At 37.3% G+C, this 26,368-nt stretch overlaps 1 protein-coding gene across 1 annotated transcript; it reads right to left on the bottom strand.

Moving 5' to 3' along the window:
* Nucleotides 1-640: 640 nt before the first annotated feature.
* LOC121295063 (chromodomain-helicase-DNA-binding protein 2-like) lies at nt 641-25,460 on the bottom strand. The gene is made up of 38 exons (XM_041219361.1): nt 24,971-25,460; nt 18,807-19,041; nt 18,040-18,126; nt 16,673-16,734; nt 16,039-16,194; nt 15,638-15,778; nt 15,353-15,489; nt 15,028-15,253; nt 14,843-14,943; nt 14,523-14,567; nt 14,088-14,263; nt 13,797-13,921; nt 13,393-13,609; nt 13,095-13,184; nt 12,731-12,921; nt 12,185-12,373; nt 11,918-12,080; nt 11,628-11,780; nt 10,886-10,957; nt 10,017-10,166; nt 9,533-9,681; nt 9,288-9,384; nt 8,904-8,996; nt 8,384-8,557; nt 7,970-8,142; nt 7,754-7,795; nt 7,419-7,558; nt 6,980-7,118; nt 6,522-6,672; nt 6,201-6,317; nt 5,862-5,984; nt 5,569-5,709; nt 5,075-5,191; nt 4,699-4,877; nt 4,391-4,490; nt 3,926-4,112; nt 3,432-3,681; nt 641-3,003 (listed from the first exon to the last, which is right to left on the bottom strand). Exons 1-38 carry the CDS (start codon nt 25,030-25,032, stop codon nt 2,718-2,720), a joined length of 5,436 nt encoding a protein of 1,811 aa, XP_041075295.1. The 5' UTR covers nt 25,033-25,460; the 3' UTR covers nt 641-2,717.
* Between the last annotated feature and the right edge of the window lie 908 nt (nt 25,461-26,368).

Here is a 26,368-nt window from a genome sequence, read left to right as displayed (position 1 = left end):
CCTAAATAAATTCATGACCCCAAGGCTGACCATGAGTACAACTATAATCAAGGTCAAAATATATTCTCTTACATTTGACAAAGCATAGCATCGATGTTGACATTCGCTACCTTTTAGGCCCTGCGGCATTACGAACTAAAAACTATGGCTAGACTACAGATGTTTGTGTTCAAATTATATATTTTTTTAAAATCATTCAAAATAACAAACCATTACTAAAACTCCTAATAACTTTTAAAATAAATCCCTCAGAGAACAGTTTACAATGTAAGAAAATTTAATACAGTACTATAAATAACATATTTACAACAAAACACATTAAAACAGTGGCTTTCTCACAAATATAAATGATCTAGCTTTAATTCACTTGTGTTTTAAAGAAAGATTTTGGAAAAGAAAAAAAGAAAAAAAGGCTCTGTTTCCAGTGACTTTCTCTCAGCAATAGCTTTACATATTCTCACTTCTGCTAAGAAGTTGTAGTATGCTTATGCCGCAGTGCAATTTATTATTTTTGTAAAAGTTTAACCGTCAATGTGTGGTATTTGGGGAAGCTGGTGCTGCTAAGATTTAAGATTTGTTTTATATGTGTGTTTAAATTTATCAAGGGGCAAGTTTAACCCAGTAATGTCCCGGTTGCTCCAATGCAATTTTTTTTTTTTTTTTTTACTGAGAATGTAGTTCATTCAAGAATGTGAAAACACCATTTCAGACCAAATACTGGTCCCTATTCACACACACACTATATATATATTATATAATTAGCTTATTATTAAAGTCTGTTTTGACTGATTAAATAAAGTCTTTTTCACCTTCTATCAAGCTTGTTGATCACAAATAGTTAATACGCTTACAAAGTCAGTAGGATGCAAGGCACAGCTGGAAAGGCATACTGCAACTTCAAACACAGCTAACACTTCACCTGGTCACTTCTGTGTGTCTTATGGCACTGATATCTAGGCTAACTACAATTTTAATCACATTCAGATATAAAGTTTGGTATTATGGTTGAGAGTTTAAACCATTTGGACTTACAATGTTGCCAATACCACTATTTTGCATTGTACATGGCCACCTTCCAGGGTCCTTTACAGATCTTGCACTTGGATTTAAAAATAATAATAAAGAAAAACAAAACAAAAAAAACATTTTGTTCTAATACTTCAAGGAAAGAACACCCAGATTAGCACAATAATTTGCTAAATGATATTGTGACTTGTTTTATTATAACAGAGCTGTTAACAGAAGCATAATTTCAACATCTATTTAAGAATTTCAAATCGCCTCTTATGGATACAACCATATTAATCTTACTTTAAAGACATTATTTTACAATACATTCAGACAATACTACATATTAATGGATTCTTTACTCAAATACTGTTTTCTTTAGTGCAAGGCAAGCTGTAAACATACCATTCATTAGGTGACTTAGTGTACAAACCAGGGCCGAACTCATTTCTAATGAGATTATAAAAGCGTCTCTTAAAACAGCTTGTATATGAAACGATCAGGGTATACAGGAAGCTGCGTTAAAACAGAAAAGATACTTTTCTGGTAACTTGTTAGGTATGCATTAAAACAGCATATATGATCTATGCTTATTTTCAGTTAACGGGCATGACTCACTCACTTTTTTTGGCTCAATTGTTTTTCCTATTCAATATAAAAAGGCTCACGAACCTCGATTTAATTAATTCATATCAAACCTTGTGGGTGGCATTTCCTTGATTGACTGACCAGTGAAATCAGCTATAGCTGAAAGTCAAGGAAAATGTTGTAAATGCATTTAAGAAATTGAATCAGGAAGAACAAAACAAAAACAAACAAAAGACAAGCCTCAAAGAATCAGGAACGAAGAACTAAAAACAGAAGACAAGACAGTGCAGCTGGAAACTGTAGTATCCTTTAACCTTTAGGTACTTTCCATGTAAAACACAATAAGCTGCAAACAGGAGCTTATAAAGAATAGAAATACCATGAACCCTTGCACTTGACCTCTATGAAAATATATATGTACGTGTTCTGTGCATATATTATTGTCCTTTGTACAATTTCTTGAAATTATACAGTAAACAAAGCCATGAACTCAGTGACGTGGCCACTTACAGGCTAGTGAAACGTTCAGGTTCTACCTGCCATGCAGACGCATCCAAACCAGCCCTCGTAACTACGGAATGGAAAAATCAACTCCATCAGAATGCCAAATGTTTCATTTGTCCTAAAGAATTGGTTTTTACAGACATCACTGAGGTACATCTGCTGTCCTTTTAACTTTCATACCCACGAGTTTTAGGCACTTTCATATTTTCACTTGGGCCCAGTATCATTAGCAGTCCATGGGACTAACTTCTCAAACATTGCCATCATCTGCAAAATAAAATAAATGTACCTGCTTATAGTGAAAGTAGCAACTTTTGCTGAATTCATGCAAAGGCTGTTTATTTTATAACTGTGTTTCTTCAATACAATCTGTTCCCAACACATTAGTTTTACCCTTTTCCAGAAAATGACAGGTAAAGGGGTTTTGCTTGTTATACTCTCAACAGTACTGGCCAGCAAATTAAACTGACAGCCCAACAGCAACTGAAAGTCTTAGGCCATTCAATAAAAGGTGAGCCATTTTGGCATGTAACTTAGCAGCATGTATCAGTTACCAGTGGTCTATTCCAGCTCCTACTCAAGTTAGTCTTGCACTGCATTTGAGATCAGGAGTGCTTTTATATTCCAGAAACCTGTCTAGAGGGCGACCGGGAGTCATGAGGAGATTTTTGAGACTGAGGGGAACGGGGGTCCATCAAAACAGGAGTTGCCAGAGGAGGGGGTTTGTAGTTCCCAGGTTTCTCTGGGTGGAATGTCCGGTGATGTTCGGATGCCCCTTGGCTATGGTTGCCCATCTGGGATCTATGGTCAGGCATCCTCCTGAAGTCCTGTGGATGACTGCCACCCTGGTGGTAGGTTTGTGATCTGAAGTCATCTACTCTTCGCCGTTTGGGATCTTGGTGCCTGAAACAAATACAAAAACAAAGACACCCTGCATTAACTTCTTGAAAGAAAGTACTGCTGCTTCACCAGATTACAATGGCCTTTACATGCATTTTAATCGATAATTTTCTCTCTTGTATTTTTAATACCTAACTCCTTTGTTGACCTTAAAATCAATTAGTATGGGGTGGCGCATCTGGTAAAGGCACTGCGCCGGAGTGCAGGATGCGCCCTACAGCTTGGGGATCGCCGGTTCGAATTCAAGCTATACCACTGCTAACCGTGGATGGGAGTTCCCAGGGGGCAGCACAAAATTGGCCAAGCGCTGCCCAGGCGGGGTAGGGGTTAGGTTGGCCATGGTCCTCTGACGCTGTAAGTTCTGGATATGGCTGCATGGAGGGCTTGCAGAGTGAACAAAAAAAAAAATGAAAGCGGCACTAAAGCCTTACCTCTCATAGTAGTCCCTGCTTCTCCGGTGCTCTCGATCGTTGCTGTACTGGTCATACTGCCGCTTGCGGGGTGAGCCGCTTGATCGATAGTTATTGGAACTCCGATAGGGTTCACCATGAGGTCGGCGGTCATTGTAATGGTGTTCCTTATACCGATGCTGGTCATACTGGTGATGCCTGTCACCTGCCCATGGCTGATTACTGTTTCCTGGGTAACTGTATTTGCGATCTCTTGGCCAGTCACCTCGATCTGTGTAACAGTGGAACAATTACTGTCTAACTTTCTAAAGTAAAGTCACACTCTACATTCCATCTCTCCAAGCTGCAAACACAAATGAGTGAAAGTTCCCAACAGTTATGGAACAAAAATCTTAAAAACTCTTGGCTCCTGAGGGGTCAAGCTTTTTGAAATAACAGTCTAGTATAGTATATAATGTATTTAGCACACAATATACCCAAGAGGGTCTAGTTCATCTATCAACTAAAACACCTACCTGCATTATTAAAATGTCTCTTGCTTGGCTGGCTGTAGTTGTCCCTGTGGTGCTGTGTGGGATGAGAGAGAGGCAAGTGTGGTTTCTGGGGTGTCTGGGAGCCCATGGATTCTCGACTGGAACCAGAGGGCTCCGTTAGAAATGGCTTTTTACTTCCACAGGGGTCCTCCTTCTTTTTATGTCCCTTCTGAACAGAACATAACACAAAACAATTAAAACTGATCTGCAGGTCCAAGTGGCATATTGTGCATGTACTCTGTACTAGTTCATTATTCATATTGTCAGTTACAGATTTACTATAATTGAATTACCAAAAGGCTATGTGCTACCAGTTGTTTATTTCTTAACACCTGTTCAGTGCAGGCAATAATGAATGAAGCACTGACACACACACACACATATATATATGAGACATGATTATATATATCAGACATGATTATATACACTCAAGTCTCCAATCCTTACCTCCTCTTCTTGTGATCGCTTCTTCTGTGCCATCTTATACAGCTTGTGAAGCTTCCTGGCATCAAACTCTGTAAATTTAGATACAAAAATCCAGAGGTTCCTGCAATAAAAAGTGGTCTGTTAAAAAAAATGAAACCCATACTAGCTGAGTGTAATAGTATGTGCAAATCTACAACAACGTCTATTTTTACACGTCTTCAGCTGCTGATTTATTACACACAGTTCACCAAAAACAAACTCCCACTCTGGATACAATCTAGCAGCAGCTCAGACTGCTTTTAATCATATCACCTGTGCAGCTGTCTTACCTCCTCCAGGTTTTGACCTGCTCCGTGTCAGTGTAGGCTTTAAGGCACTCTGTGATACGATCTCCAATCTTCAGCAAGCAGGTGCGAGTGTGCTGGAGCTGCTCTTGAACTGACAGGCCTTCATCAGGTTTATCCAGCTGCTTCAGAGCCTTTTTCACTGGTCTCATTCTCTCCTTGCACTACAAAAAGGAGGAAAAAATATGATGCACTTCAGCTTTGTGCCACTATAAATTTCCACCTCATAACTAAACACTTGCTAAGTACGACCTGTGACGTTATTATCTATGGTTTTGGGTGGTCTGTTCCTGGTCTGTCCATCTAGTTATGTCAGATATTAATGAAGCACACCAGAAACAAGAACCAGAGCGGTACTCACAACGCTGAATGTCTCCTGGTCGAGTTCGTCGTCTTCCTCTCCAATAGGGACCGGCTCACTCCCTGCAGTAATGTGGACAGGCCCTTGAGACTTCTTCCCTTTACTGGCAGATTTAGTCTAAAAAAAAGTTTTAAATAAAATGTAATTATAAGTTGTCCACGAATTGAAAACACAAGGCTTGTTTGTCAGGTTCCAATGAAACAAAAAACAGCTTTGAAGGTGTTATCGGTTAGGTAGCTTTTATATACTGTGTATTTTAAACAAACATGGTAGTAGCATTCATCCCCACCCCCCCCACCCCCCCAAATAAAGAAAAAACATTAAAAGGGTTAACGACAGGGGTCACCCCCCCCCCCCCCCCCCCCCGTAATAGTATTTAGATTTAGGATCTGCTTGGAACTGCAAAAGACAACAACAAGAACACCCAATCTAAATTATTTTTTACCCATGATATACTGTAATAACATTTGTTTTTAACCTATATTAAATGATACCTTTTCTTTTTTCAGTTTTGATTTCTTTTTCTCCTTTTCCCCATCTTTATCTTTCTTGGGTGCTCCCTGTTTTTCCTTATTTTCTTTATTATCCTTCTTTTTTGGTTTCTTCTTTGTTGGACTCTTTTCTGTGCCATCATCCTAGCCACAAAGAAAAAATAAATGGTAGTTTGCACCACACAAATATATAAAAAAATAATATTATACACACACACATACATACATTCTTTATTTTACAAAAGTCCTTTACTTAGAAAGCAACCTTAACATCAAAATAGCCATTCCTCCCATACCTTGACCTCCCCTTCCTCAGAAGGATTGTCAGAAAGCCGAGGAGATGAAATGTCATTTCCGTGTTCATCCTTCGGAGCCTTGTTCTCCTTCTTCACTCGTGGTTTCCTCCTCTTTACTTTGGTCTAGTATGAAAACAATGCCAATTTAAATCAGAAGTGAGCAAGATACTTCAGTGAAAATAAAAAAAACACATCCTTAATCTTCTGGATACTGCCGACAACTTTCTACCAGCTGGTGTCAGCAAAGACAGTAAGATTACGAATGATAAGAGTGCCGATAGAACACATGTGCAGAATTGAACATACAGATAAAGGTCTAAAGTGTTGTATTTGACTGACCTCTGCCCCTTGCAGATCCTTATTTTCAAGTTCCTTCTTTAGCAGCTTGATGAGGTAATCCACTCTAGACTGTAACTGTTTCGCTTGAGGCTTCTTTTGAGGGTCATCTGGAAGAATCTGAAAATGAAAGAAATCTGGAATGATCATCAAGAACACAGAAATAGACATTTCATTCCTTTTTAGATGTATGAAAAAAATCTACTAGGTACTACTGTAATAGTATGAACAGCAACTGAATAAAACATCTGCATTGTAGCTACAATCTGCACTTTGTTTTGTTAATCAATCTTGCCCCAATCTCAAGCTCTCTTTAGTACACACCTTACTGCCCAGTGTGAGATCTGGGTCAGTTTTTATTAAATCCCAGTTGCCATAACCATATTCATAGACCCCCAGCAACAACTGAGCATCATCCTCTATGCCCCACTCTACATCGAAATGGGATGCCTTCACGCGACAGGTCAATTGAAACCTAGGCAAAAAGAAAATGTAGCACATTGGTCTCCCAATAAAATGCCCAATCCCCTACGTTTTGACTCTGATGTTCGTAATTCCTCTCTCTACTTCTTAAAGTGACACAGAGAAGTACAGTAAATATTGTTAAGTAAGAGAGGAAGTGGTCTGTAATTCCATCTCACAATCTGATTTTACAATATAGAGCATACAATACACTACCAGACATCTATTAATCTTTATATATTAAGACTAATACAAGCTGCATACATTTAAAATGAATATAGGAAAACACAGCAGAAATTGACTCTTTCTTTTCGTCTTACTTTTTCCTTTCTTCAAGATCAACAGGTATGGCTTTATGAAATGGCCCAAACTCCTCCTCATGCTGAATAATGGATTTGGCATTGACCTGGACACCCGAAATCTTGATTGTAATACCCCTGCGTTTTCCTGGTCCTTTAACTGTAGAAATTAAAATAAAATAAAAATACTCATATTGTTAAGTTACTTTTGAAGATCATAATTAGATTTCTACGAGATCTATTTCTAATTTTTCTTCCTTAACATGTCAGGCGTCCACGTCAAGTTTAAAGTTTAAGTTTGCTAGGAACTCGGGGGGGGGGGGATTGGGTTGAGAGAATCAACTTCTAAAGATGCCACCACCAATTTGCCCACGAGTCTCATGCTCACGTACCTTACAATGACGAATGTAACGTGACAATTAGAGATTTTCAGATGCTGTGCCTGATGTGATCTGCTTACCCTCGTTTGGGTTTTCTTTCAAGTGCTCCTCATGTTCTTGCACCGCTGCTACGCAGCTGCTGTGAATCAGCTCTCCCAAACGCTTCAGGTCAGCTACAGACTTATCCACCAGCTCTGCATCCCGGGCAATGGCTTCCAACCTGAGAACAAATCACATGCACAGTCTGAATAAATAGTTTACCTTCAAAACTGCTGTTCAGCATCCCAACCCCTCCGTTCTTGATTTCTGCCCATTAAAGTATACAAATAAGACAAATTAATTCCATCAGAAACACCCTTTGGATAGCTACTGTAAAAGTCATCTACATACTTTGTATTTTATAACTTGTACTCACCTATCAAGGGGGGCTCCAAACTTTTTGTAAGCCTTGATAAACCTGTTTTTAAAAAATAAACAAAAAGCATTTAGAAAGGCTTTTTGTTTCAAATTTCAATTACAACAAATTTCTGTATTTTTGGTCACTTGTTTGAACCTTTTAAGAATGTTATACTTGGATCACTCTTACAAAAAGAAAGAAAGCAAGCAGGAACAGACAACAGGTCTCCCTCACCTTCGAATCTCTGCGTCGGTGAACCCCTCCACATTGTTTTTCCGTGTCCGAGGTCTCCCCTTGCGCTTAGGCTTTTTGTCATCGTCACTGTCATCCGTTTCACTTTCTGACCCGGATGACCTCTGCTGCTTTAACTTTGAACCAACATCTGAGTCGCTGTCATTTGCCTGAGCCTGAGAAACACAACTGCATTAGTCTTGTAAAGCACACATACTGCATTTCTTGTGGGGACCCTGCTTGCACTCAGTTTTGCAGCTGGATGTCTTGCAGCAAAAGGGATGAAATATCAATACATTACTCCTTCTAACAAGACACGCATTGGCTTTTAGCCATCGGACTCTCAGCTGTCACAGCATGTTTCCAGTGTAGAGGTGTGCACCACTCTGTGCACCACTCAATCACTTCCCAGGTTACCTTCTTGTTGGAGCTCCTGCTTCGCGGCAGCATGTAGACGTCCTCCATTTCCCTTTGCTTCTCCTCCTCCTCTATCTTCCTCCTCTGATCCTCTGGGATGATGTCATCCCAGTCCCTGGGGTGCCTCTCCTCCAACTCGGGCACACTTTCTTCCATAGTGGAGAAGTTAGCTACCTGAAGAGAGATGCCCAAAAGATACTTTGGTCATCAGATCAGCAATACATGTTATCCAACCTTTAGGTCTGATGAGCAATAGGGAGGCCGTTCCCAGAGCAGATAATTAACACTGTACCCTGGGATATACCACACGCTGATTTATTAAATTGCAATACAATAAAAAGGAACATATCAGTTGTTCTGTGAAGCCGTCAACAGTCGCAATAGGCAGCATTTACATCACAAAAGCCTTACATTATAAGATTTCTTATTACCCAATCCACAGGAATCTACCCTGCTTTTCAGTTTGATGGTTTTCCCTATGATCATGACAGCTGGAGAACACAAACATTTGCTTTAATACCTTGAATTGAGACAGCAGTTCATCAGTGGCGCTCACTGACGATTCACTTTCTCTGGTTTCAGCCAGCCGTAAGATTTCATCAATGTCCAATTCCTAAAAGTAAAACAGATTTTAGAATTTATATTGGTAAGATTGGCAATAAACATTTAAAAGAATAATGCTGCGCAATGAAAGTTACTTCATGTTTAAATAATCTAAATAAATAAAATACATCTATTCTTAATCAGCACACAAGGCAAAGTACTTTCAGAATAAAACAACATATTTACAGTATGTCCAAAACAGAATAAAATCTGAAGATCTTTAATGTTTTAATCTTATTCTTTTGCTGGAGCAGAACATCACTGAGAATGTATAGTATATAAGCATGACTTGTGTCAGTACCTGAGGTTCAGACTCTTCTCCTTCAGCTTCCTTGAAAAGGTCCTCTGCTCCGAACTTTAAGATTGCAGTCAGCTCCTCCTTGTTGAATGGATTTGAACTGTACAGATGGAACATGTCAGGCTTTTTATTTCTAGAGGGCACAATGTCTGTTCATGCTTGCAATAAAAATAAAAGATTAAATGTTTCTTCTTTTAGATAGAAAAACAAAACATTTGAATTCCCATTAAAACAGTTAAAATGCTTACTTTGAGGTTCCTGAGCCGTTGTCCAATACTGTGCGTCCCGTAGTGTCCATTCTCTGGATCACAAGATGGTCCAAAACCATCTTTTTCTTGGCTCGTTCAATAATTTCTTCCTCTACTGTCCCCTTTGTTACCAGACGATAAATGTTTACCTTTGCAAATGACAAAGTTAATAAAATAAAATGAAATAAAGCTGCAAATAAATCCCAGACAATGGTTCTTACAAGATGTTGCACCTCGGTGAATATATCCTGTCAAAATGTCAAAAAAACATGAGGCATGTTTACCATTAATTGAGTTATCTGCTTACTAAATTGAATGAAATGTTATCTGCTTACTAAATTGAGTGTAATGTGCTTGTAGGCTCCCTACCCTAGGCTAAATTACATCATTACTGTGTGCAGTTCAAAAATCATGTTACAAGTGGGCAGGGGTAAGGGTAGAATATTATAAAAGAAAATAAAAACAAAAAAAACACACGTCATACCTGCTTCTTCTGACCAATCCTGTGTGCCCTGGCCTGTGCCTGCAGGTCGTTCTGGGGGTTCCAGTCAGAGTCAAAGATAACCACTGTGTCAGCCGAGGCGAGATTAATGCCCAAGCCACCCGCTCGTGTGGACAGCAGGAAACAGAAGTCCTGCATGCAATGGAGAAGAGCTCCAGTTTCAGACAAACTTTATAAAATCACCTTACAGTACAAATCTATTTCCCTAAACTGCACTTTCAATCACTGTCTTCTACATGGAACCCCATCTCTAGTCACAGCTAAATTGTCCCCTTCTAGTTGAATTCAAATTTATCACTCCTGAACACAAGTCAGAGGGGCTTTGCAGCAAAAACACTGATTTTGCTAAACTGATTTAAATTGACATAAAATAACACGACTGTGTATTTGTAGGAAAACATCTATTTTCCTTTTGACTTGGGTAACGAGTACAGTTTATTAAAGACACTAAGAAATTAACTACAAAGATTTAGTATTCTAGTGTCATCTATATATAAGACTGTGCAAGCAATCAAGTAAGTCACTTCGCCCTCTACGTTCAAGGCTCAAACAGAAAGATTTACCAACACAACATACTCTGAAGTGTTCATAACTTTGTTTGAACTTTCTAACATTACACACACGTACAGTTTCTTTTAGTTTTACTAAATAATTTTTTTTTTCTATCCAAGGCTTTAACATACATTAAAATACAGGACCATATTAAAAAAAAAAAGTAGTACAAGACCTAGTGCTAAAATTAATTCTGATAGATTAAAATCGATTTATGTAAATTTGACATCACGATAATTAAAAATAGCACTTCATTTTACATCACAGCCTTTAAAAATTAAATAGTCTTCCATAGATACCTCAGAACCTTCAGCATTAAAGTGATCGAGTGCTTGTTTTCTTATTTCTCCTTTTATTGACCCATCCAAGCGCTGAAACAAAAAGAAGAGCTATGATTACACTTGTATATGTTCTCTCTTGCTACATGCAAAAAGTGCTCTTCATTATACTTCATTATCATTCCAGTTTTGTTCAGCCAAAGTAGACTAGACCTACACAGCATTATGATTCCAGAACTAAAAACTGAACCACAACCAATTTTAAGACATAATACACTCTCCTGTATTCTCCTTCCAGTTCCCATTAAAAATAACTGCAGATTAAAAATAACTTCTGCCACGATCACTGCGACCAGCAAGCATGGCTATGCAGAAACCCCCCTCACTGACATGTGATAGCTTTAATAACCAAGCCAGCATCTGAAGGTCAGCTTGTTTCGTGGCTTAAATAAAACCATACCATTACTGTGACACACTGGTATATCTGGGTGTTTCTTTACAGTTATTTAGCAGTCAAGTTATTATTAAGTTGTTGGAGATATTTAGTCACATACAAGCAAATTATAATTTCACAAAGCCAAACTTTATTAACATTTTTGTTGAAGAAGCCATTAATGCAAACTTCACCGCAGCACTTAGGGAAATTAAAATGTTCAGCGTGATAATGTTTTTATGCAAATAAAGTTTTTCATATAAAATCCGTATCTGGGTGTTCCGGCTGAACAGCATACACCAGGTCTCTACAAGAACATGCTCTCAGTACCTGGAAAGGATAGTGCTTGATGACCAAGTACTCTGCAATAATGTCCAGCATCCGCACCATCTGGGAGAAGATTAGAACTCGGTTCCCCCGCTCTCGCAACCGTGTCAAGAGCTTGTCCAGGAGGACCAACTTGCCACTGCTTCGGATCAAGTTCTGAAGGAGAGAACAAGCAAGTCTTCATTAAACAGAGAACAAAAACACTCTTGCATCGTGAAAAACAATTCAGAATTAAAAGGTATGAATTGACCTCAGAAAATAATGAAAAGGGGGAGAAAAAAAAACTCACATACCTGTAAATGTTCTGACCGGCTTTGGGTCTCATTCTCCTCCTGTTGTTTGATCAGGTAACTGTGGTTACAGCATTTCTTTAACTCCATGACAATATTTAGGAAGCCGGAGGTGCTTCCTCTTGTCCCCTTGGAGAGAGCCCTGTAATTCCTTGTCAAAATCCACCTATTAAAAATAAACCGATCTGTTATATAAAAAGTGCCCTCACATACAAATAACAATAATAAATTAATAAAAAATTAAACATGTAAATGGTTTAAGAGGTTTACTTGTAATACTGCTTCTGTTGTGCTGACATCTCCACCCTGAGAATCTGTTCCACTTTGGCAGGCAGGGACTTCTCCACATCCTTCTTAACTCTGCGCAGGAGGAATGGTTCCAGAACTTTGTGGAGGCTCTGATAGCCATTGTCTCTACCTTTCCCATGCTCCTCTTCAAAATCCTCCCAGAACTCAAATCTAAGGTGAAAAAAAATTACATTAAATATGTATATATGTGAATTGCATTTATAGATTTTTTTCTAAAACTATCACACTAGGAATGTCTTATTAGGGTTTTTTTTTTTTTTTTTTGTTTTTTTTTAATTAGGGCAAATATGGGACATTTCTAAAATGTACCTTTTTACCACTGGGTGTCACTGTTCTGTGTATTTTAACTGTTTTTTATTTCACGGCAACAGGAAAGTTCCCCTATATTATTATTTTTGTGTGCACTAGAATGTGAGTTATACAGTGCGCTTTTCCTTCCAAATACATAGACATATTAAGTGAAAACATTCCCCCAACGTCTACAGAGAGAATGAAAGAGACCCTTACTTCTCTGGCATGAGAAAGTGCAGCAGTGACCACAGTTCCTTGAGAGAGTTCTGCAGGGGTGTCCCTGTGATGAGCAGACGGTGGTTTGACCTGAAATCGATCAAGGTCTTGTACAGCAGCGAGTCATCATTCTTCAATCTATGAGCTTCGTCCACTGCAAGGAAGGCCCAGTTTATACTTCCCAGCACTGCCTGGTGAAATGAGGGGCAAAGTTTATTAATACCCCTCACGGAACATAACTAGACCAACAAGTTTGTTTTTGTTTCACTTTATGATGAATGGATGAAAAGCTATTGATGGATATATTACACTATGTTGCTTTATGGTTGAATTCTGTGGAAATTAGTTATGTTTCTTGCCATACCTTGTCTTTTAATAGGATTTCATATGTAGTTAAAAGTGCGTTGAACTTAATTCTTTTCGTCTGAGGATGTACCCATTCATAGTCACGAATCTGAAAAACAATATATAGATTTTTTTTTTTTAAACAGTCAAACATTTCATGTTAAACAAACATTTGCTTAATACTGTCTACTAAAAGCAAAATATCAGAAACACATGTTAGTATCTTCCATGTTTCTTACTAGCACAAGAGCTTTGTTTATCCATACTGTGACTGCCCCGTTTAGGTACTATTAACAGAGCCAGTGATGCTCTCTTACTGTATTTCTGCTCATTACATCCCCGAGGTACACCACCACGTTCATATCAGGTGCCCACGTTTCAAACTCCCTCTGCCAGGAAGTGAGGGTTGAGAGAGGCACCACTACCAGGAAGGGCCCATACAGCTGGTGCTGATGGAACAGGTAGGATGCAAAGGAGATGGTCTGAATAGTCTTCCCCAAGCCCATTTCATCAGCCAAGATCACACTATTACACCTAGAACCAAAACAAAAAAGATGATTATGTATGCATGATCAGCAATGAATGAATCTTTCAGAAACTTAGTGATAGTGATTTTCAATGTACTGTAGTAACGTTGTCGGAAGTAACGGATTTGATCCAGTTGGACACTATCAATTAAGCTGCTTTTCATTTGGGTCTTGGTCCTATCTAAGATTCTTACCTGCACCAGGAATGCGCTAGCCAGTTAAGTCCATCTAACTGGTAATCTCTGAGCTCCAGATTGTCTCCCCCTACATATGCCGGCTGCTTCTTCAATGTCACAAACCTTGGCCTCTGTTTTAGTACCTGGCAAAACAAACAATCTAATTACTCAATACTCAAATCCCAAGAAACCCTGCTTAATAGAAGCTGGAATACTACACTGAAAACTTTTACAATTTAAAATTAGGTCGAAAGGTTTGACTAAAAGCTATCATCATAAAATATGTATTTCCCTTTGCTATTCACTCACTTTGCAGTCTTTGAAAGGGATGCTTTTAGAGTTGTTTCTGTTATGGAAGCTGTCTATACAGTGCTGAAATTTCTTTCCAATCGGTGCTCCATCTTCCCAGCTACACTCAGCATAAGGAAGCCCCATCCATTTGCACAGGTATTCTGGCTCATTAGAGGAAATCTTGTGACTGTGAGCTGGGTGCAAATAACCAAGCAATTTTCAGAAAACTGTGCACATTTTTGCAAAAATTCTGAACACAAACAAAGATGTGAGAATGTATATCAAAGAGTTAATATTAATTAATAACAGTGATATCAACACAGTAGAATCTTTTCCTTACAAAAAACATTCTTAAAAAAACACTAATTAAAATCAGAAAACAAGAGCTAAAAAGTGCGTAAAATGTCAGTAGCGATAGAAGTAATAAGAGTAGCTTAGAACAGGATCACTTACAGGGAAAGTCAGAGTGGCCTTGCGATGACTTTCCTGTCTTCATAGCTGCATGACAGAGAAGGCAAAAAAATATGATGTGCACTAAAAAGTAATTATACTACAGATGTGCCTTTAAAAATTCTCACCCCTTCTCCTCCTCTCTGCATATTAAGACGGTACTAGACAGTCTCGTGCATTAATACTGTGTGCATTACTGGTTGCATTGTGGATAAGTGGATGACTTATCCATTGACACATTTTAGATTGTAGTTATAAGAAATGTCAAGAACAAACTAAAAGTGTGTCATCTGCTGCTTATTTGTTCCTTGTGTTTCCCTTACCTATCACTCTCTCAACAATCTGATACTGCTTATTCAGGTCAGTGGTCAGCTCTTGCTGGCAGTTATAATACTCTATGTCTTCAGGTGATGCTTTGGACATCCTGTAGATGAAACACAATATAGTGAGGAAACTGAAAGATCGGTGGGACTGCACAGTGAAAATGTGTGCAAATACATTATCTTACCAGTATTTTACTTCGTCATTCTTTTTCTTAAAATTCTCCTGCTTCTTTAGCCCCTTCACTTTCTGCTGTGTCAATGACTCTATGCTCTCCCAGGTGCTGTGGATATAGGACCAGCCTTTCCATTTTATAAGGTACTGAACTTCCCCCTCATCCTTCTCCGGGTCAAAGTCTGCACAGGGGTCTCCGTTGGCTTCTACAGCATACACAGTGCTTGAAGCACCAGTGGCTGTAAACATATACCAGATTGTTAATATTTTTAACCAACATATACATGATTTCTTTAAGAATTTTTTTTTTTTTTTAAGTGGAGGGAGGAGCCTGTTACCTCCTTTTTTTCCAATCCTGACATCTATCACTTTTTCAATGGTCTCACTGTCATCCTGCTGCTCTTCTGCTCCCTCCCCTGCCATTTCGATGAGGTCGTCGGAGTCAGTCTCAAAGTCATCCTCGTCCTCCTTGTAACTGCAAGGTAAACACAGCTTGCACTTTCCTATAACAAGTAATGGACACTGCATTTCCAACCCTAGTGTACTCATCAACACTATTACATGCCCACTGGCTCTTAAAACCAGTGTACTCTAGATTCGGACTATAGTTTTTATTAGCTCACCTGACATTTTTGGCAACCTGACGCCTTGTTTGTCTTTTGGGGGTGTCGTCATCATCGTCATCATCATCTTCGTCTGAAGAGTCTTGTTTTTTCCGTTTCCGCTGAGGTTTTTGTTTTTTGACAGTGGCTTTGGTCTGTGTTCTAGAAATATAGATATATATATATACAAAACACACATTACACACACGTCATATAATCTGAACATACATACTGTTAAAAAAAGAAAAAAGAAAAAAGAAAATATTGTTGCTTGCAGCAACCTTGAATTCTGTTAGATGTTAGATGCTAAGCAAAAGTATGTACTAGTGGGAGTGATAAGGGAAACTGTTGGTCTGAACACAATCAACGACCCATTACAGTGTTGGAAAGCACTTGCGTTCTTTGCTTCACTACACCCTTACCTTCTGGCTGTAAGTCGTCGTGATCTGACTTTCTTCTCTTCCTGCTCACTCTCTGCACTGCTGGCATCCTCCTCCTCCTCATCCTCCTCCTCCACCTCCTCTTCATCATCATCATCATCATCATCATCATTAGAGCCATCATCTTTCCAGATATTTCTTTTAACACAGAAATATCTCATTCTTAAACCCTTTAAAGAGCTGGCAACTCTAATGCCCACTGTTTCTGTGGCATCAATACTCATAATGCGCACATGGTAAATGTTGCCTGGTCTTTACACCAAGTACCCATTGATGGCTACACCAACTGAGGAAAGGTATTGCGTTTAATGTTTTATGGCGTTTTGAAGCCTCTCAAAATTCATGTGTTTGTATGATAATCTACAGTAAGTTCTTCTGGAAAAAAAAGTTAATACAATGGCAAACTGAAAAAACATATTAGACCTCAGCCACCAACAGCAGATGCCTAGTGCAACTAAATTATACAAGTTTATCACAGGAAGTCAGTCTTAAGTTATTAAACAAACTGTATAGGTTGAAAACATGTGTCTAATTTAGCTGGGGCCAGCCACTCAAAACACTGAATGCATCAAAGTATTACTCAGTAAATTAAATTATGAATACAATCAACACTTACTCTTTCTTCTTTTGTCTTACTCCTCTTCTTTTTGGACTTTCACTTTCAGAGTCACTGCTGCCCTGCAGGTTTAAAAAATAAAATAAAATAAAGGTGCTTAAAAATCAAGACAACATATAATGTTTGGAACACATAACCTTAATGACAGGGTTGTCCAATGGATGCCTCATTGAGCTGTTCTGAAGTAGGTCATTTAGAGATTGTACTACAAGGGCAATCTACATTCTTAAGTAGAAACATATACAACCAAAATGCAGCAAATCTGATGCTTATACATGCAATGTTTAATAAGCTGAAAACTACTGAAGTAGAACCTGAATGTAGTTGCTTTTCCTCTTGTTTTCTGATATATTTTCTGGGATATGGCTTTATAAGAACTCACAGGTAATCAGAATGGCACAGCCAAAAAGAGTGGATAGCTCTGCTTTAAGAACATGCATTTGTTCAAAGAAATGCAGGGAAATCAAACATAGTGAAATGCTGTTGCTGCATACAAGTTTATGTTCTTCAAATTAATTAAAAAATGCAATAAAAACATTTGACAGTCCAGTTTGTAAGACTTCCCAAAGTTGGTATTTTTCACATCATCAGGCACACATGTAACACATTCTTACAAAAATGAACTCATTTTATTTCATGTTAGAAACACTGACCAATACTACTTGTGGTTCAAAACCTCTTTTTTTAGCCATTGTGGGCACTCTGAGAACCCTGTGCCTGCCACTTATAAACAAATATAAAACTGGATGAGAAGGGATCCCTATTAGAAATAAGAGGCTTTAGGTCTGTTGAGCTTCCCTGGGAACATGCAATATATCAGACTCAAAAGAGTTAGTTTACTATTAGTTCAGGCAATATTTGGAAATATTTACAACTGTATAACAAAAGAAAAAGAAGACAGCTGGTACAATTTGTTTTGGAATTTCAAGGTAGAACTGTATTACTGATGTGTTTGTTATGTTTACAAGGGTACAAAGTAGGAATCAATTATGCATTTTATTTATTTCTTAAAACTTTTACAATTCATACTCTAGGACCTATATCAAAATAAAATGTCAAGTTTCATTTAACTTCCAAAATTAAGAAAAAAAATTGTACATTTTAGATGTGCTCTACATATATGGCCCTCCCTTAGCTTAACGTCAAACTGCAGTATGTCAATTAACTTAATTTTTAGATGCGTTTTTTTTTTTTGTGGTCTACTTGTGTGCGAGCTGTATACAATAGTCTAGCGACTTCTAACCATATTCAGAAGCAAGACCCGAGTGTTAGGGCTCACAAATATGCCAAGTTAATTGAAAAGGACCCTTAGTGGACACTAACACTTAAGTGCCGTTTCTGAATGGCCATTATTCTTCTCAGCTTACCTGAGCTCCAAAATTAAGACGAGCAGGCTCTTGTCTGCTCCGGTTCGACCGCCTGACCCCATAAACATCAGGATGTTCTTCCCACATCTGCAAATATAAACAGACCATAAGATGGCCTGCTGCCCTCCCACCAATTTATTCTAATTTTAAAACACGAATTACTTTTACAAAAAAAAGTTACCTGTATAAAAATAACACTTCAAAATAAACAGCCCTAATTATTGTTCCCTTATATTTTGGTTTTGTAGTGTAAATGGGAGAGGGGGACAGTAATAAGTTCTACGTTGAACTCACAAAAGCGTGTGCAATAATGTTACAATGTCATTTTGCTAAACAGTTCAGTATAGAAACAAACAAATGGCAGGTCATGGTTTTAGTAAACTTACCTTGTTTTGACTTGTTAAAGCCTTATAAATTGATTTTTTTTTTTTTTTTAATTAAAAAAAAAGACGACATGTGTAAATATCTTCAAGTTGCTTTATCAATGAAAAACAAAAAAAGTTATGATTTTAAAAAGGACAGTGTGCTGTGCTAGCCCTTCTGCCTAAGAGTGGTACAGCGCTTGCAGTTCATGAGTGAATATTGCAGATGTGAAGACAATAAATATAAGGGAATAATTTACTTATTTTGGGCAAGTTTAAATTTTTTTTAAAAAATCAGCAGTACCCCTTCTAATTGGATTCCCTGAGTGCATGCTGTTTAAGCTAGTGTGCCTGCAATAGCATATACCTGCACAGCTGAATGCAGAGTAAATAGAAACCAAATACCTTCTTAACATCTGCCAATCTATCCTTCCTGCTGACTGGTTTATCTTTGACCTCTGAGGAATTTTGCTGGGATTTTGATCCTGCTGATTCAGATTCTGAATCAGACTGACTTTCAGATTCAGAGCTGCTGTTGAATTCACTGGCATGATCGTTGCCTTTCTCTCTTCCATGCTGACTCTCAGACTGGCTCCCTGACTCAGAACCGGAGTGGTTCGACTCTTCAGAAGCAGAATTGCTATAAGCAAAAACAAACCCAGGCTTATTAAAGGCTACGTAACACAAATGCAACACACCAAGTAAAAATCAAGATTTGATCTGTGTTTTGGGGTTGTGGCAGGAAAACACACACAGCTGCCAACGCTACAAACCCCTTGCAACCATTTTTATAAAAAACTACCATACTTTTCCCCAGTGTTTTATGTTGATTGTAACATTCTGGTTTTTATTTTGAATTACCCATAGAGGCTTACTGTGTTAAAAACTAAAAAATTAACTAACTTGATCTAAGAAATTTGTATTTGTAATATTATCAATAACAAATAATAACCACAACCATATTTAGGGTAGGATCCCCTGGTGCATGTTGACTGTAGTAAATAAACTAATATACTACATACTACCATAACTATGATTGTATACTGATAATAATAACTAGATCTCATATGTTCACCTAGTTCTATTTTACAGCAAGTACAGCATTGTTTGGTTAACCAGATTACATTTTCAAATACCTCCTAAAAATGAATTGGAAGATTTTAACAAAGTAACAGAGGAAATGCGAGGTTCAGTTTTTATTTTATTGCCATTAAAAAATGTTTCCTCACCCCAAGGAGAAAAACAACTTCATAATAATGACTCTTATAAAAGATAAATAAAAATTAATGAATGCATGAGAATTCATTTATCCAAGCTTTAGAATTCAAAAAGATTAAGTATATATTTTAAAACATTTGCATTTATCAGGCCCGGTCATGTGGTAGGCAGATTTTTTACATCACCAATCTCTTCAGTGTGCACTGCTCTAGCTGTCCTGCACTGAGTAATTTCTCTCTGCTGCATGCAGGGGGCAGTGGCACAGCAATACATGACTGAACATGAATATTTCTAATGCTAGAGAATCTGCCCAGTTTATAAACGCCATTTTAAGAAATTCCACTCCACCATCTTACAGCTACAGTTTTAGCCACAGACATGTTATCCCAAAATGGCCAACCTCTGGATAAACAAAGAAGCCATTCTAATGCCCTGCCAATTCAAAGTACAGTTTGTAACTGTCATCATGTGCATCTTGATTAAAATGACTAATTAATTTCAGTAAATCTTATATAAAATGTTAAAGGTAACCCACCCATTAAACTGATGGATGACCGGTGACTGAAGGACTTACCTATAGTATGGCTAATTAAGCTCATAGAAAACTCTGATAGATGAAACTCTGCCAAATAAATAATAATAATAATTGAAAATCTAATTCTCAGCCCACTCATATGTCATTTAGCATGGCTATTATGGAGCAGTGATACTCTATACTGTAGCATACAGCACTAAATGTGGTATCATACATCATAGTGGTGCCTTTTAAAATGTATTCAGCAGCAAACAAATTTAGAAAACTGTAAATCAGACTGTAAATCTAGTTGAAAATGTGCATTCACATCTAAAACTTACCTGTTCATAGTCATAGGCTTTCTCAAAGCATCACTCATAAAACTAATTACAAATTTGAATGCGTATATGTATGTATACACACATATATATATATATATATATATATATATATATATATATATATATATATATATACACATATACATACACAGTGCTCACCCTTTATAACGCTACAGTGGGCAGCCATAATTACAAGACCATGCTGTTTGTGCTCTGTCTTATAACAAATATAAAGGGCTACTGTAATGGCATTATGTAGCAAATGGGAGCCATGACCCTACTGTGTTATAATCGATTCCACATTATAACGAGGTGCGTTACAACGGATGAGCACTATATAATATGCATATATCTAATGTATGTGCATCACAATATTAGGGTCACTGATTTTGTCAGAAATCTTCAATGCATGTATACATATTTAATTAATACATTCATTTTACATATCAATTTGCAATTGAAACATGTGATTTGGAACATTTTATTTTATTTCACAGTCAAATAACACTTAAATGCATTATAAAATATATTTCAGTGCACGTATGTTTAAATTTAACATCACATTCAACCCGGGAATTATTTATCAGTAAATATCACACTGTGACATGAAGGACAGTGAAAACATTTGAAAACTAGGAAGGTTTTTTTTTTTTTTATTTTACTATTCAATTAAGTTTCTATCCTTAAACTTCCTGTCAACTTATAATACCCTTGACGAGTTATAAACAATGGTCCTCCTACTGTATGCCCAGGCATTTATATGGTCAATACTTAAGAGCAGCTGAAAAAACAAGGCACAAACTTCTACAGTGCCTTAAACACATTGCTAAAATTTCTACAGCATTTTAAATGAGGTAGATGTAAAAGGGTTCAGAACAAACACACACTTCACATTTCCATTGGAAAAAAAAGTGTATTACATAGCAATCGTGGGAGTGGGGAGATCGGAGATGGGTAACAAGCGTTGTGGGGGGTTGTATATGTGTGTGTGCGGGCATTTAGGGGTTTGGGTTGCAGGAGTGGCGTGAAAGATATGGGGAGCGGAGGTCTGTCGTAAGGGGTTGGGGCCGAGGGGATATATAGAGGTTTGTGCAAATGACGGGGAGAGTGTGAGACCAGAGTGATTAGAGACAGCGAGAAATATAAAAAGTTATGTTTCCACTTTGCAACATGAATTGTTTTAAAATAAAGTTTTAAAATGCAGCAGTGTTTGTCTTTTGAGAGGGACCAATGTGTACTTGCTTTGAGAATACATAGATCAACTAAACTGCATGGATGGCAGTTGTCCATGACAACCTGAAAATACGAGGAGGCAGGTGTGACCGACACTGGTCCTGGAGAGCCACGATCCTGCTGGTTGTCTGGGTGTCTTTAAATCAGCAACAGCTAAACACCTGGAAAAAATGTTCATGCTGACCAATTAAGAAAATAATTGGTTAATTAAAAGGTGGAACAAAACCTCAAGGCCCTGCAGCTCTCTGGGACCAGAGTTTAACCCCCCACCAGTGCTAGGACAGTCACCAAGTATCAGAATTAGTTTGTAAAATTTCAGTTCATGTTCAACATTATATAAAAAAAAAATTAAATTAAAAAAAAAAAACATGTATGCATGTTCAATCAAACGCTTCCGTGCTTCACTCTAGATACCTGAACAAGCAATAGCTGCACTGCCAGCTGACAAAGGGAAACAAGGCATTATGCAAACACTGCTATTCACAGACCAGCAGTGACGTCAGTAGGTGGAACAAGGAGAAGGATTGCTATTGGCTCCGATGTTGCTAAGTAAGCAGCCAACCAATCACAGCTCAAAGCATACACTTGGCAACCTTTGAACCACATCCCACTGTAGCTTCCTGCAGCTCTATGCACACATACACAGTGAGCAATGCAGCATGTCTGCTGAGCTAAGCAGCACAAAGCAAGAGCCATTTTGTGAGACTTTGAAGTGGACCTGCAGCCATTTAGTGTAAAAAGATGAGCATTTACAAATAAAAACAATGAAATGCAACATCTTTTCTTCATTTAAAAAAAAAAAAACACGTCACCACCTTAGGGAAAGGTCATTTTGCACATCAATTTAAATTGAAAGCCAAGACTGAGCTAATGCAGCAATAAACTGTTGCAATAAGCCTATTTTACACATCTACACCTTTATAAAATGGCTGCCAAAAAGAGAAATCTTAGCTGTATAACATCTGTGAATAAAAGCTAATTTAATACTGCCGAAATATTTTAAATGTCAACAAAATTAACTTTGCAAGAATAATAGTTTTAAAAGGTTTAAATGCTTAAATTCAATATATTGATAAGTGATTTATCAAACAATAATTCCTTATTTGAATAGAGGACTAGGCTACAAAATGCTATGCAATCTATTAATCAATTAACATTGTATTACACATTGTATAAAATACATTTGTTTCACATCACTTACTCTCAATCTGTACACATTAATCATTTCAGGACCAAAACTAAATTGTGCCGATTCACTCTGCCATATTCCTTAAGATAAAATTCAAGGATGTAAATAAGACTCCTACTGCAAAGCCTTTTCCTCCATTCCAGGTTTTAAAATTAGCTACAGTGTATAAGTAACACGCTCAGCTGTGTTATTAAACATAGTAAAATCTGGAATGGATCAATCTGTATTGCATGGGAGAAGTATTCCCAGCTTAAAATTGGTCGGGAAAACAAAACTGACAAATGTTTTATGTAAATCCAAGTATACTTGCATATGTATGTGGCAGAAATATTTTCCAAGTTAAACATGTTTAACTGACACAAAACTCCAATAAATAAAATATGATGTGTTCATCTCATCAGCATTTCACAAACTTAGCAGTCATGTCAAGAAATACTGGGTCCACCACAAATCTTTAACTCATGCATCAAGTTTCATAAATAAACTTTTTTTTTTTTTTTTTTTTTTTTTTTTTTTAATATATAAATGAAAACAGATTTTCAAAAACAAACTTGGTTAAATAGTTGTGAATTGCCCCATACTTTTCCAGGATCATGCTGCTTCAAGGGGCATTAAAAGTATGCATTTGATGGAACTATCTCAGTAATATTGAGAGCATATATGCACATGGAATTTCAAGAACAGAGATCAGCCTTCAACACTGGATTGACTCTGTATCTACCTTCCAGAGTTCCCTGCTTACCTGCGTATTTGAAATCCACCAGTGTAGTCAACCCTTTAAATGCTGAAAACAGTAATCATGCAACTACTAATGAAGTTCCATGACACCAGATTCTTAAATGTGTGTACACAAAATACTAAATAAACCAGGATAACAAGTGGAAAAACTGTATGGTTAAAGATACCCACTATGGAAGACATGAATACCACAATACCAAATATAACAACACTTCACAAAACATTCTTGCACATTTCATAAAACATGAAAATTCCAGTTAAACATTTTTAAAACTTCCATGAAAATGTCTACAGACATGCATACACACCCATGTTTATTTATAAAGAAGAATTGTATACATACATAATCATCTCATAGTTGCAGATTACTTCAACAATAATATTGTTATGCTTACATAAGCATTCTGTTTTTCTAACTCCATTAAAACACACATTTAAAAGCACCCATAGGCACCGGTTATATGAAACAGGGTCAAATGGTACACCCAGCAACACTACAATTTATCAAATAAATGACATTGCTTTAGTTGTTTAAATGTAACGTTAACCAAGTAGAACTGTTGATGTCGTTTCTCTATAAATAAACAACATATTTTGAGAAAACATGCATGCATTTTCACATCAAGTTTGTATAAGCAACTCATTAGAATTTACAATATAATCATCGTGCAATTAAGAAACCAAGTACCTTCGTTAGTAACAAAGTACTCTACTGGGGATTTTATTTTCTGTCAATCTTGGAGTGTGGTTTTGAAATTGTTTAAAAAGTCGTACCCTCATCTAGGTTATTTTTGCAAATATCGTTTTGTCGATTAAAATGTAAACCAAGACTTGGAATACAAACGAATCGTTCCTACAATAAATGCAATGTATTAATTTATCCATTCAGTGAACATCGTGTAGTAATATGGCTTGCTTTTGATAACATGTGGAAATGAGTAAATCTTACAAATATATTTTAAAGCAAATCTGCATTGTATGTAAAATGGTGCAATGCAGCAATGACTAACCACCAAGGTCATTTAGTGCAGTTAAAATCGCTGGAAAATATTTCAAGTTATATTATACTTACAGAAATACAACATACATGACTATTATTCAAGTGTGCATTAGGATACACGGGGCTTTATATGGGCCTTAATCGTGTCTTAAGTTTAATAAAATGCTAGCAAAAGTAGGGTGTGGCAATGAAAGAATCCCAAGGTCATTTATTTAAAATACATATAAAACCGAATAACGATCCGATAATACTGAATACAGGTGAGCATCCATGCTTGTCAAGGTACACAATGGAAAGAGATACCAAAAAAATGGAATAAACTTTAAAAGATCGTACCTTGATGCATTGCTTTGCGTTGCGCCGTCCTCTTCGTGTTTTTTGTTCTTATTCTTAATCATGTTTTTAATCCTAAAAACGTTTATTGTTTTATGATCCTCTTATGTCCTGGCATTTACTGTCAAAAGTTAAAAGAGAGGTAAGATCTTCCGTAAAATTCCATCTGCTTTTTTTTTTTTTTTTTTTTTGCCCGACAGCAAACCCTCGACGTTGCGACAGCATTGTTGAAACACATATAGCATTGCCTCGCATAATACAAAGAAACAAGTTGACATTAAAAGTAATTTTATAAACAATAACACACCTGGTCACCACAGCATCATCCAAAATTTACATCCAAGCTCACACGAGTAAAGATTTCTTAACACACCACGTATCAATATGGACAGAATTATAACTGCGTCATCGTAGAGTGCTCGACATGTTAAAAGAAAAACACAAAAACACAACCAACAAAACTGATGATTTAATGAATTAAAATGATAATTGTAAACATACCTATTCCATGTACAAATCTGGTCGATCGTGTTACTTCCCAGTCTGCCAAGTTGGTTATTTATTCCATAATAACATTCGCAAAACGTAACATGTTGCTTTAATACGTCCTTAAATATGATATTTGATCAAAATAAATAGAAAGTGTAATCGGGGAATGCTGATCATTAATTAAGAAGCGTCCGAGAAGCGCCCTACCAGTGCGCACAAAAATGGAGGGGCGCCATGGCTGCTAGTGCTGGGAAAACAACGACCCGCACATACAGGCAGTGTACTGTATTTCTCCCCGCGATAAAGGCGTAGAAATAAAACAAAAACGCTTAAATACAGCAAGATTACAAATACGAGATGTCTAAAGTTAACAATATTGCAGATTAACGTCACCCACTGGCCCCTGGGGCGGCCCAAAAGTTGCCGAAAGTTACACAAAGTGGCAGAAAAGCTAAGCGAGTCTCAATGCACTCCTCTCCAAGGCACAGCCACCATCAAGAGCTCCTTCCCAGCTCTGAGAGCTCTGCCTTTGACTGACGCTCTTTCCATTTACCCCAGGACTCAGGTGATGTACCAAAGACCCACCCCTTTGATTTTTTAAATAAAATTCCAAAAATGAAAGTGGTCTTCTTCCTCATATATCACCTTAACCTCAACTAAACATCTTGCCATTGACCATCAAGTTACCATTAGTCAAAAAGTAGTACATTTATTCTTTTTTTCCCCAGTGTTTGGGCAGATAATTGTAATCATGGAGCATAATGGACTTCCTGTTAAGACAGGAAATGATCGTTCTGGGGCCATTTTAAAACACCACAATACAGCACTGGATACCATGACAGCCTCCTCCAAACCCCATTTAACTCTTTGTGCTCATCTTGTTTTTTAGATTCGTAACAAGACAACAAAGCC

Source organism: Polyodon spathula, chromosome 19, assembly GCF_017654505.1.
Source record: "Polyodon spathula isolate WHYD16114869_AA chromosome 19, ASM1765450v1, whole genome shotgun sequence".
NCBI lineage: Eukaryota > Metazoa > Chordata > Actinopteri > Acipenseriformes > Polyodontidae > Polyodon > Polyodon spathula.
Note: the sequence above shows the minus strand (reverse complement) of the source record. Positions and strands in the feature narration are given on the sequence as shown.